The following is a 13,695-nucleotide window of genomic DNA, read 5'->3' on the forward strand; positions in this document are numbered from 1 at the left end:
CGAGTCATTGGGCCGTATGAATAAAACGTAGCATGCTTGAATTTCGGTAGTAAATGCTACATGTGGATCACGTTCCTGTCAAAAGCAGAGACTTTACTACAGAACAACGTTCGAACATGTAGTATTTACTACAATTTTTCGGTAGGTAGCTCCAGAGGTTGCTACACGCTACGCATTAACTACATGTTCGAACTTATTTTTTTTTTCATATCAAACGCTTTTTACTCTGTGGATTTTGTTTTTGAGAAGATACTACAAACAAAAGACTTTACTACATTTTATTCATACGATAATACGATTCATACGGATCACGTTCCTGTCAAAACATGCTACAAACTGGGCCGTATGAAAAAAAGGTAGTAAAGTCTGTTGTTTGTAGTATCTTCTCAAAAACAAAGTCCACAGAGTATAGCGCGGTTTGGTATGAATAAAAAAACAAGTTCGAACATGTAGTTATGCTACTTTCGAATCTGAGCATTTACTGCATGCCGTATCGCCACGGAGCCGGAAAAGCTGGCATAAGCATGCACAAAGCAAGAAACGTACTTACATCTGTAAAAAATGCCACTTTTTTAATTTCTGTACTTCACTTTATCAGCAAACACACGAGTAGCAACCTCTAGAGCTACCTACCGAAAACTTGTAGTAAATACTACCGTTTGTAGCATGTTTTGACAGGAACGTGATCCACACGTAGCATTTACTACCGAAATTCAAGCATGCTACGTTTTATTCATACGGCCCACTGTAGTATGTACTACCCAATGGGCCGTATGAATAAAACATAGCAAGTTGAATTTCGGTACTAAATACTACTTGTGGATCACATTCCTGTCAAAAGCAGCGATTTACTACACAACAACTTTCGAACATGTAGTATTTACTACAATTTTTCGGTAGCTAGCTCCAGTGGTTGCTACTCGTGTGTTTGCTGATAAAGTGAAATGGAAAAATTTTAAAAAAGTGGCATTCTTGCAGCAGTAAGTAAGTTTCTTGCTTTGTGCTTACTTATTCCAGCTTTTCCGGCTCCGTGGCGATACGGCATGCAGTAAATGCTCAGATTCGAAAATAGCATAACTACATGTTCGAACTTGTTTTTTTTTATTCATAACAAACCGCGCTATACTCTGTGGACTTTGTTTTTGAAAAGATACTACAAACATCAGACTTTACTACATTTTATTCATACGGCCCATTAGCGGCCCTTACACGAGTCATTAAAAATGTCATTACTAAAAAATAATATCATTTTAATGAACGTGTAATGGTGCAGTAATGACGAAATTTCTATCAAATTTGAAATACATCATTACTTAACGCAAAGTCTTGGCATTACATTCCTTTTTGTGGAATGTGGCCTTTCTGTTTCAACAGACTTCGCAGCCGATTCTTAGTGTACAAAATCATTGCATGGCTAGTACTATGGATCCTACTGACACTAAGACTCCTTCCAGGTCGGGGGCTCGAACATACGACAACTGGCTTGTAAGACCAGCGTCCTATGCATTGAACCGCCAACCCGGGACGCACATTACTCATTACTTAGTCATCATTAAAAATGACAAAAAATAATGCTCGTGTGAGGGCCGCTATTGACTCTGCTTTCACTCTGACAGGGCTCTTTTGATTTGCCGTAAGTACATTTTCCGCTTTCATCAGCATCAAGCTTGGCTCAACTTCTTGCGCTCATTCTGTCTACAGCCTAAGGTTGAGCTCTGAGACAGGACCAGACGACTATGTATTCGCTTATGAAGCCAGTTTTGGACCAGCCCACGATTGGTAAAAATTGGCATAAGCAAATACACGACTTTGAAATTCGTATTCACATCGCAGGGATCCCCAAAAATAAGAAGATAATTAAGTGAATCTCCAGAAGTCGTCAGTTTTACTGCGAGCCGGCAGAATTTTCGTAAGTTTGTAGCCAGGCCGGGCGAGGCCCGAGCACGTGGCATCTCTAAACTGGACTCTATAACTAGACCCAAAACCTGGGACAGGTTCAGATTTCAGTTGGTAAATTCTGGTTCGGAGTCCACATCAAGAATTCAGTATATGAATTTAGTTCTAGAGGTCTGAAACTGAACTGAACTGAAGTTCTATCAGGTGTACAACTTTGCTTCCGCCGTTTTTTTCCAAAGTTAAAAGCTTCATTGCGAAAAAGTGATTGATGTATTATTCAAAGTATTGTCCGTCGCTAGCGACAACTTTCTCCCATCTTTCCGGCAATTTTCGGATCCCGACTCGAAAAAATGAGTCCTCTTTTGACGCTATCCATGAAGCAATCCATTTTTCCAACTCTTCGAAGGATTGAAAATGTTGATCTGCCAGGCCGTGTGCCATCGAACGGAATAGGTGGAAGTCAGAAGGGGCGACATCTGGGGAATACGGCGGGTGGGGCAAGACTTCTCATTTCAGCGTTCCCAGGTACTTTTTGACAACTTTTGCGACGTGAGGCCGAGCATTGTTGTGTTGAAGGATGACTTTGTCATGTTGCTCCCCATAATTTTCTGCGTTTAGGATTATCGTATCGAACCACCGGTTACGATTCGATGTAAAAACCCCTTACGATTTTGTCTTTGAAGCAGTTGCTTACATACAAAGAGACGGCGCTCGATGTCCCTCGGTTTCAACTCGTACGGCACCCAGTTTTCTTCTTTCTGAATTATACCCAGGGCCTTGAGACGTTTTGAAATGGCTTGCTGACTCACTCCCAACGATTCGGCAAGCTCTTCTTGGGTTTGGCACGAATCTTCATCAAGCAATGCTTCTACTTGTTCATCTTTGAAGGTTATTTCTCTTCCACCACCATGTTTGTCTTCGACATCGAAATCACCATTTTTACATTTTTAAAACGTTGAAAACACTCTCGACACGTTCTTTTACTCAGAGCAGCATCACCGTAAGCTTCTGAGAGCATTCGATGCGCTTCAGCAGCATTTTTTTCGAATTGCAACAGAAAAGTAAAACTTCCCACAAATGGCGAGAATTGGGCACATAAACAGACATTTTCGAGCGTGAATAATACGAAAACAAGAACAACTGCCACTGAAACGGCGATGACAATTCGTTAGGCACTGCACACACTCACTTTAAAGGCATTATCGACTATGTATTTTGACCAACCTCAGCCGGTACAGCCACCTATCGGAAAACGGCGGAAGCAAAGTTATACCCCTGATAGAACCTGAATAAAGGAACTGAATTCAGTTCCAAAATCTAGTTTCAGAATCCAAGTTCGGTTCCAACATACATTCTGAAACTCAATGTTGAAACAAAACTCTAAAGCTGAAATTAAGCTCAGAATTCAGGTAGACTAGAATCAAAATTCCCGAATCCACGGTTACGAAAGGCTTTACATATAAAATAACATTTGATTGTTGTATGCCAAGCTCTACCGGCTATTTTCTTCGATCAATGAGTTTGGAGTTTTGTCAATTTCAAAAGTTGATGATCATGAAAGAAACCTACTCCATATTCTTCACATCGATATTTTTATTGGGAGAGAACGAATGGTAAACCATGTACCTACTGAAGTACCAAGGGACTCCATAGTTTAGTGTCCCCACACTAGCGCTTGTTGTCTACAACATTCAAATGGTGAAATTAATCACCGAATGCAATAATAATGCTAGTCAAATATCCTCTTCTTTATTTTGTAAGAAGTTAGTTATTAAAACAAACAGAAAAAAAAAATATCGCAATTTCAGCTGACCAGAACTGCTTTATTTCAAGTTAACTCAACAAGTTTACCACTTCAAGCTATTCATTTGCAGCTGAGCCCGAAAGGTATCGCAAGCTGACCTACATTCTCGGACCGAATGGAAAGTAGCAAAATCTGGTCTTATTAAATGAAAAACCTCGACATAACAGAACCACTTAGCTAACCATTAAAATGCAACAAAGTCATCATCCTCCCCGCATCAGTGAGCACATCTATGCGCATTATTTCATGGCTTGAATAAACACTACATTTCGACCGGATCCACTGCCAGCAACCAGGGTCGGTTGGCATTTGAATGCTAAGCATGTTACTGCCACTGCCTGCACCAATTGCTCTCACTCGCTTGCACGTTATATTTTTTATGAAAATCCGAGCACATCCGTCCCGTTTTCTTCATTGGGAAAACAGTAGCCCCGGTTCCTGTGCGAACCTGTTCCCACTTGAGACTGTGAAATGTAACCACTCTTCTTCATGAAGATTTGTGAACGACGATGAATGGTAGTAGCTGCAGCTGCAGCTCCCGGGTGAATGTTGAACTCTTGTTCCGGTAATGTAAACAAGTACTGTATAAATTGCATTTATGCAACTCTGTCCCTTCACTGAGGTGCTCTCATGCGTCAGGTTTTTAGCAATATTTTCAATTTAATTTTTCTCGGTGCGTATTTGGAACAACAGAACCAATAGCTTCAGGGATGGCTCTGTTCGGGATTAAGTGCGATGCTTTTACCGTCAACCTGATTTCACAGAGCACACCCTCAAGGAAATGAAAATGAATTTTTTAGAAAGTGCATCCTGGCCGTCTCGTGTCTTGACCAGTTGTGCTATGATTTCCTTTAGCAGGTGAAGGTTGTTAGTATAACATGTTTGGATTTATTTTGAAGCTAAGTCACACACACACTAAAGGAAAAAACTCAATAGGATCAACGTAATTCATAGTTCATCAATAGTTTATTATTAAATAAATTTAGCTATTTCCTACACGTAAAAGTAGAGACGTTCACTAAGCGGAAACAGACTTTCTGATACTAACTTAGATTTAATAAAAACCCTAACCCGGCTACAAACCGGTTCCGGTTCTGTTACGAATATCTACTCTCGCATAAACTTGCTTACATTTTATCACAGTCTTTTGTGTTCTACAGGATTTAAAACGAGCAAATTAAATAATGATCCGCGGCGATAGTGGATAATAGCACCAACGTTTGCTCCACGATCCTCACGACCTCACCTCAATCAGATTATCATCCAATTTCCGATACGTTTCAGTCGGAGCTCTGTGGATTTCGGCCACCTTGTCACTGTGAGTGATATTAACAATAAATACTCCGGGTCTAGTTTCACCCTCACCACGGCAATCGAAGGCCGGATTGTCCTGTTCCAGCTTGTCTACCGGCAATTTAGCCTGAACGCGAACCTTCGGCCGGATGTCGGAATTGTTTACGTAACGTCGCTCTTTACCGGGAAACAGACGACTCAGACGATAAATCGCTGGATGGAGCAGTTTATGATCGTATGCATCGTCTCGGTGACTGGTGATGTAGCTGACAACAGTTCCGATGAGAACTGTTATGAAAGTCCCAATCAAACTGTAATACATGTAAGATACAGAGTACAAATTTTCTGGAAATCGCACTGAGTTAGACACAGCAGCATCTCCCGCAGAATCCAGATAGGAGAAATCTGATTCAACTTCCAGTGGGGTATTGGCCAGCAGCCATGATTTGGAAGGCTTCAGAATCCCTGATGAGAAGGTTTCGTTTGTGCAGCCCTAAATTGTTGGAAAACAAAAGTTAAAGCGTGTCATCATAAAATGTGTATCCGTGCAATCTTACCTCGATAGAAGTGGGCAGTAGCACCGTTTGCTTATCGACAGTCAAACTTCCAAAAGTGATCCATAAGGTAACACAGTGCGAGACAACCATTCCGCATGCAGCTCCTTTCCAATTAGCCACTGGGACCAACATGGCCAGTAGAAACACACCCAGCAGCGGTCCAGATGTGGCTGAAGTCATCAACATACTGCTCTCGATTACACCAGAAAGTAGCCCGACAGTGAAACCAACGCCCATAACCATAATTCCATAAACTGAGCCAATGAATTTGATTATATTCAACTGTTGTTTGTCATTAATTCCCTTGAACCGTGGAAGTTGTGATAGGAAGTCCTCCCAAGTCACGGTGGCCAATGAGTTTAAATTCGATACGTTCAAGCTGAGTGCTCCATTAAAAAGCGATGCCATAAAGATTCCCATGACCCCGGGAAAGTACGAAAACTTATCTTCGACAAAGAAGGCCAGTATTTCGTCCATCTTGTTGGTATATCCTGCTGCCATTGGATCACAGTCGGCGTAGACCGAAAATACGCCCATGCCAACGATCCAGGCTAGCGAGAACAGTGCGATTACTACCGGAATGTTACTCAGCAGTGTTCGGCGAACATCCTTAAATGAGCTCATACTCAGATAGCGTTGTACAAAGTTCTGTTGACATCCGAAAATGCTTAGCGACATGAACAGTTGTCCCAACCAAGCCGATGTTGTGTCTACACGAACTGTGAAATCGCCGGTAAAGTTGAAAAAGTTCATTCGACCTAAAGTGGAGAAATTGGGGAATATTAACATGTCGTAAAAAAAACTAATCATGACAGAGAAAATTTACCATTATCTGCTGGGATTGTGAAAATTTTGTCAAATCCTCCCACTGTTACCATGGACTGAATAATGATTCCAACGGATATCAGAATCATGGTCACTCCCTGGATAACATCAGCGGTGATGGCGGCTTTAAGTCCTCCAAGTAGATTAAACACTATACTAATTACTGAAATGGCAACCAACGAAACCCAGTAAGGAATTCCTATCACGGTATTCAGAGCAACGGTTGGAGTGTAGACGGTTACGCCCAAGTTCAGCAAAGAGCGAATTATGTAAGTTCCCGATGCCAAACAACGAACTAAACGGCTATTGAACCTGTCGATAGAAAACAAAATCATATGATGGCGATAATTTTTTTTCGTCACTACGCAACCTACCTTAAATCCAGATATTGATAAACGGACGTCACGCCGAGGTTGAAGTAAACCGGAATAAAAACAAAGCACACAATGGGATAGGCAGTCACCATGCCGTACAGAGTCTCCCACATCGCCGATCCACGATAGAACAGCTCACTTGGATAGCCCAGGAATGAGCGCACTCCGAGTGTTCCTCGTGCTATCGAGAGCATCATAGCACCCATCGATATGGTACCGACTCCAAACACATAGTCGGCCTTGGTACGTTCCTTCTTGCCGAAAAAGCGACCCCAAAGCGGCACCAATGTCGAGAAGATTATGAACACCACAAAGACGGCATAATCCCACAACAGATCCATGAAACCACGCGACATCTGCCGAATAAAGAGATAATAATGGTGATTAGATAAATTTCCAGAGAAAATAATTTCTAAATATATTTTTGAACCTTCTCAGCATTTCGAGCTATCAGAATCAAAATTATCACGCTGAAAAGACGACGAACAACTATTGTAGGAAATTCACAGACTGTTTTCAAGTGTGATTTTGTTAATCGATCAGTATAAATATCAGAGCTAATAAAAGTCATTATCATTTACATTATACGAAAATGGCGAGAAATTAATGTCACTCTCAGCTTCGCTAGCAAACTATGAGAAGTAAATCCATGTCCAGTCATTGACATAAGCGGAACAGAAGTTTCAAAATTGTGTTCTTTCTTTCATTTGCATTTTCAATCATTTGCGGTTTTCAGTGAAAATCCCATAATATGCAGTGTTGTATTCAACCGAAGCTTTGAAAATCGAAAATAACAGAAAACAGGTTTCACAATGACTTTTACCTGTTGGTGCTCGAATTTGTAGTAGTTTTATTCTCCAAAGAGGTTCTGGGATGTAATTACTTCGATTTGTCATATTTTAGTAACTCTTTATAGTCAAGCGTCGCAGATATTCAATAAATGAATGATGAAAGAATGAGAATTGAAATTCTGCTGATGCTCCCTGCAGAGGTTAGTTTGGTTTCGTATTGTCATACACTCAGGCAAAAAATATATGGAATTTCATAATGATTTCGTATGGTTTTTAGCCACAAGAATATCGTAAGCGAATCAAAAGACCGCCTTATGAAATCACGAAAATTGGAATTCATATTATTATTATTCATATTGATCTTATGAAATTATGATTTTGGTGATTTTTGAAGCATCATAAGATTTGCCTTATGATTTTCACTACACAATTTGCTTGAGTGTAGAGGAAAGAGTGACGTTGGTAATTATACTCTCTCATTTTTTCAATGAAAAACGAAAATGCTTTGTCTCTTTTCTGTCTGTTCTGGTGTCGGTCATTTACGAATGTGATAGTAAAATATTGAAAATGAGGTTTTTGGAATTGTTTCTTTCATTGAGAATGTGTGACAATTTTAAGCTCCGGTAGAGATTCATATTACAGAACACAAATTTTTTCTTCAGAATAAAATTCCAACTCTCCGATATATAGTAGAAGTTATCTCCTTGAGCAAAATTTTTCTGTTCGGATGGGATCTACACATTTTTCCCATTTTTCTGTCATTTTGTGGAGTCCTCGCCAAAAAAAATCATTTCTTTCGAGTTAAAGCATAAATCGAACCAATTTTCTCTATTCGACCTAATTTCCCACCTTCTCAAATGACTGAATTGAACAAGAACTACTTTAATCTGAGGCAAATGAGGAAATGTTCAATTCGTGAATATTTTGTTTCGCATTTGAATGAATTTAGTGGTTTATTTGTACCAGTTCATGTGGCCTCTATCTATGTGGCTCAGTTTATTTACGGACGTGCGCTGTAATCGAATAATTCTCGGATCAAGTTGCATCCTGATTTTAAGTTTTTTTTTTGAATCCTTAAAAATCCAAGCCATATATTCTTCAATGTAAATTTCCATTAACTGCGACGTTCCATTTACAAGCCAGTTTACAATTTCAGGGTTTTTTTAAAGCGTGAACTGACTCGGTTTCAGGATAACACCTCACTGATCCCACAAAAAACACAGGTAATTATCCTCTTGCCGAAACGATATGGTTTTGCGGTCGAAATTGTTGCCTCACCTGAGCTAATACAATACAATTCAAAAATTATTTTCTTTTGTACCTTGAAAAAGTAGTTCGATGATAATTCTGCTGTCTTTCATTCAAATCATTTGGTACATATTTTGAGTATTTCATTAAAATATTATGCATGGAATCAAAATCGAAAATTTGAAATGGTTATTTACACGTAGGCAATTCATGTTTGTGCACAAATCTGGCAGCGCTGTATCAGTGTAAAGATTGGTTGATCGATAGCACGACGAAGGTTGGAGACTTGGCTGAGCTAACTCCTATGCGCCATCTCGCATCATATGGTAGAACTAAATCGTTTGGCGCAAACGGTCATAGCGGTTGAGCATTTCACTTACGCATGGTAAAATCCAGAGATATGAAAAAAAAAGTTCGCTGCAAAGAACCATTCAGAACTGTACAGTTCTATCGAAAATACTAGTTCTCCGAAACCGTTCCTACCGTTTAGGTGGGTTTTCATGTCTTTCTGCGGTTGACTTTCATTTCTTATCTTGCTAAAGGAAATTATTATATTTTGTTGTAACGAATTTCAAGCTAGTAACGATTTCAGCGATTACGTACAACTTAAGTTTCACTGATTTATAACTCGTCAAAATCGTGCCACCATACCGTAATGGTAATTACTTAGAAAATAAAAGATTCTTCTAAATCGTAAAAAAAATCACTGAAAAAGTTCAATTTAGGTACAAGATAGTGGGCCGTATGAATAAAATGTAGTAAAGTCTCTTGTTTGTAGTATCTTCTCAAAAACATAGTCCACAGAGTAAAACACGTTTGGTTTGGTTTTAATTTTTCTACTTCACTTTATCAGCAAACACACGAGTAGCAACCTCTGGAGCTACCTACCGAAAAATTGTAGTCAATACTACATATTCGAACGTTGTTGTGTAGTAAAGTCTATGCTTTTGACAGGAACGTGATCCACATGTAGCATTTACTACCGACATTCAAGCATGCTACGTTTTATTCATACGGCCCAGTATCTTGATAGCAGCAGCAAGGGATAAGTTTTTACCGGAAAACAGGTAGGTAAAATAACAAATATTTGTATCAAGTATCAAAGCGAGATACAGTTCCGATAGAACTCTGTTGTGATCTGCTATTCGGAAAACTATAAAATCATGTTACCTAACACTGAATTTGGGTAAATGTATTGGATTTTAAGTGCAATGCGTAAATAATCAACGAATAGGTTTTAGGTTTAGGATAATCGATGGTTATACCAATATACTTAAAACACAGCTTAATAAATTCTTCTTAGTAAAATGGTTGGTAATTTGTTTGTAATTTATGCATCAAATGATATATTTAAAACAAAAACACCTAGAACAATAGTGTCATTGAAGCATATTTGAAATGTAACTGTAAGCAACAAAAAAATAATTCGAATAATCGGTTCAAGTAAACAATTAAATAATTCAGCTTCGCCGTATCGCTTTCACCCGTCTGCTGTCCGACTTCGCTGCGTGCATGCGAACCTAACATAATCAAATATTGATTGAATAAATGAATGTTTATTTATACTCGAATTTAACCGTTCTACGAGGATTCTAAAATACTCATTCCTCTCAACTAAGATTATTTGATGTTTCTTGAATTTTATTTATTGGTAGTGCTACGATCCTACTGTCATTGAAAATCCCAACAAATAGGGGTTGGAATAAACGACAACTGGATTGCGAAACTTGTGCCTTGTACTCTGAACTACCGATCCAAATGCGGAGTTTTAGCCAATCAAAGACATAAGATTCTACCGATTCTTGACATTTTTGCCAAAAAGCACCAGTGTCGTAGAACAGTATAGATTTTCCACATTTTGGAAAAGGGAAGATATTACTAAATTACTAAAACACTGCGTAAATACACGATGACTCTGACTCAGATTCTCATCAGTGAGTCAGTTTAACAATTAGTCGACCCAGTCAAGTAATCAGCTCGCCACACACAACTTGTTTGAAACAACTAAACGATTAGATGCATATCAATTTCAGGAGTTGGGTGTTTCAAAACCGGATATAATAGATTCGAATCTTGATTAAGTTGATTTCAATATGAATTAACTCAATTTCTTCAACGGAAAATATTGTATTTCTGGAAAGTGTTCCCTGCCGGTAGTTTCTCACACAATTGATCGTTACGTGAGAATGAAACGACACGTTGAAGGATTAATGAAAATTTGGTGGATTTATTTGAATTGAGTATGCCAGATATGCTTATAATTTACCAATCTTTTAGATAATCTTTTTTTCCATAAATCCAAATATCCAGCTAAACTATTGAATCGCTCCAAAATCCTTTGATCGAAAGTTTGTTTCGAAAGTCTGCCAAAAAATGGTATTCGAAACGAAGTTTTGAATAGTTTCGATTCAAATGTTTGTAACCGAAAATGAAAACTAATCATTGTAACTTGTCACTCATAGCGAGTTCTTCCGTGATCTGTGAATTCTAATGACCAAAATATAACCAGCACAGATAAAAATATTTTGTGAATTTACATCTATTTTCATGCACATATTTGGAGCAGGTAATTAAACATAAAAATACTTTACAATTCTGTACGTTTCAATATAATTTAATCGCAAAACAAGCGTTAATTGAAAGATACAGTTATATTCATTGAAAATTCAATGCAATTCAATTTAGTTTTGCATCGATGAAGGGTTTCAATCAAAATTTCGATTCAACTCATGTCTATTCCATGTTACTATTGATTTACATCGCGTGTAAATTTCATTATTTCTTTCTGTGAGAGTGAAGCCCACACTCTTACCAGCCGCTACCTAATTTTGGGTCAAAACAACCCGAAATCAACTGAAGCGAATTTCCGCATCTTTGCGTAATGAGTGATGACCTCAATACTTAGGTAAATGTAAGAGTGCCCAAAGTGTTGTCATGGAAACTTTGGCAATGCTCGTTACCTATTTTTTACGATCAAGGCAAAAATTTGAGTAGATAAAGACCTAATTTAGGATAACCCATAGAAGAGCTCGACAATGAGCGATTTCTCCTCAATAAATGCCGGGTGCACAGATTAATCTATGTTTCTAGATTTTCACAAATGTTGCAGATTTAAAAAAACATACGCACATTTTCTAAAAGCGAAAACGATCTAGTTCAGCAATGCGCTTATATAGGATATGGACAAAGATTTTAGACAGAACACAGATTTTTGTAAAAATGACCTGACATACTTGCTTCTAGAACTCTATGTTATTATTTCATAATTGCAAAAGAAAATGAAGGATTTGTGTGGGAACGCATTAACAATTCGGCTCATATTTGATCATGTGAAGCCACCAATCGAACAGGAGTCCAGTCCATTCGCTAGACAGACAACCGACCGCGAACTACGACTGTATGAATCACCAAAGACTTGACGCTGGCGCTTAGATCGCTCGAATGGTTTTACGTATACGGCTTATGAAGTTCATTCGCTTTTTTCTGGACCTGGACGCGGACTTCGCTAGAACGACGATGAGTTGCGACAAAACCTGTTTGACAGTGTGTCTGTCACTGGCGTTACAAGTGCCTAGAAACCTGCCAGCTGGAAACTGAAACAGGGGGTCGGCAGGTGTTTCCGACGAAACAGTGATTACGGTATTTAAGTGTACAAACGACAACACTCGCTGTCTGCATAATTGATTGATGAATTGGCAAAGTAGGAGTGTTCTGTGAGTCCGCGGGTAGACGGAATGGATGCAATTATCACTAAAAAGCATCTAATTTCCGCAGCCACCAGAAAAATGCATGAGTATGTTAATCAAACTGGCAAGGCTAATTGTGTTTTTTGGTAAATGATTTTTAATGAAAAAATTCCTTCGTTGCTAACTGAATTATTTTTAACAACAAACAAAAATAACTTACGCATGCTGTACATTCTGTTGTGATTTCATTTCTTCGTGTAATATTTCCTCATTTTTCATTTCACATGACAAAATTTACCCAGCAAAATACAGGATGTGATCGTTGAGGAGATAAGGTTAAAATTCGTTTTAAAAATATCTGTCATTAATATAACAAATGCTATTGCAAGGGGAAGATTAAAACATTCCGTCTAGTTTATCAATATAATTGTTTAAGCGATATAAATATTTGATTGACGCAAGAGGGAGTTGTCACAGGAATCGTAAACCAGTAAATTCAATGACACAATCGACGACAGAAAGTATTATAGGCTAGTAATTACAATTCGTAAAAAAGAAAATTCTCTCTAGTTCTGCTTCACAAACTTTGGTTCCGTTAATTGGTTAGATTAATCACTATTTACGTCATAATTTTTCAAAACCTGTTTTATTTCACCTAGTGATGTAATGCTGCATTTCTCAAATGACTCGTATTCTCATACATAATACTCTTCAGAATACGTTTCGTTGACTCTTGAAATCGAATAACAAAGTTTGTTTTGAACATCAACTAGCATAACCTACAAATTAAAACACTTCAGAACAAATTGTTAGTACTCAAAAAAATCAAGAACTTTATATGCGATCTTAAGATTTTTCATATACACCTAAGTTTGTGATAAACGATTCATTTTTTCTAAAATTTTGGATCAGAAAGTAAAATAAAATTCAGGATTTATTTATAAGACTACAAGACCTTTCATTTGAATCTAAGTTTGTGAAAATTGGTTCAGTCATCCGCCATATGATCCATGTAAAAATATACTAAAAGGCAAGTTACATCTATGTAAAAGTAATAGTTAAATTATTAAATGACCGGATTGTAATCTGTAATGCTTTTTTGTTCAACTTGCAACATTTTCAGGTATAACAAAATTCGTTTTTTTTCATCGGCTTGAATAAAATTTATTTGTTTATTCTGTAACATTCCTTGATACTTAGAATATTAAAAAAAATCTGCCA

At 38.0% G+C, this 13,695-nt stretch overlaps 1 protein-coding gene across 5 annotated transcripts in view; it reads right to left on the reverse strand.

Moving 5' to 3' along the window:
- Window positions 1–4,640: 4,640 nt before the first annotated feature.
- The window catches only part of LOC131440207 (sodium-coupled monocarboxylate transporter 1), an 82,948-nt gene continuing 73,893 nt past the window's right edge, over window positions 4,641–13,695 (reverse strand). For all 5 annotated transcript variants that reach the window (XM_058611284.1, XM_058611285.1, XM_058611283.1 and 2 more), the window contains exons 2-5: window positions 6,750–7,105; window positions 6,377–6,687; window positions 5,551–6,308; window positions 4,641–5,486 (exon numbers count right to left, since the gene is read on the reverse strand). In XM_058611284.1, coding sequence (XP_058467267.1) covers window positions 4,935–5,486; window positions 5,551–6,308; window positions 6,377–6,687; window positions 6,750–7,105 — 1,977 coding nt within the window. In that variant the 3' untranslated portion in view covers window positions 4,641–4,934. The remainder of the gene's footprint in view (window positions 5,487–5,550; window positions 6,309–6,376; window positions 6,688–6,749; window positions 7,106–13,695) is intronic.

Source organism: Malaya genurostris, chromosome 1 (genome assembly GCF_030247185.1).
Source record: "Malaya genurostris strain Urasoe2022 chromosome 1, Malgen_1.1, whole genome shotgun sequence".
Lineage (NCBI taxonomy): Eukaryota > Metazoa > Arthropoda > Insecta > Diptera > Culicidae > Malaya > Malaya genurostris.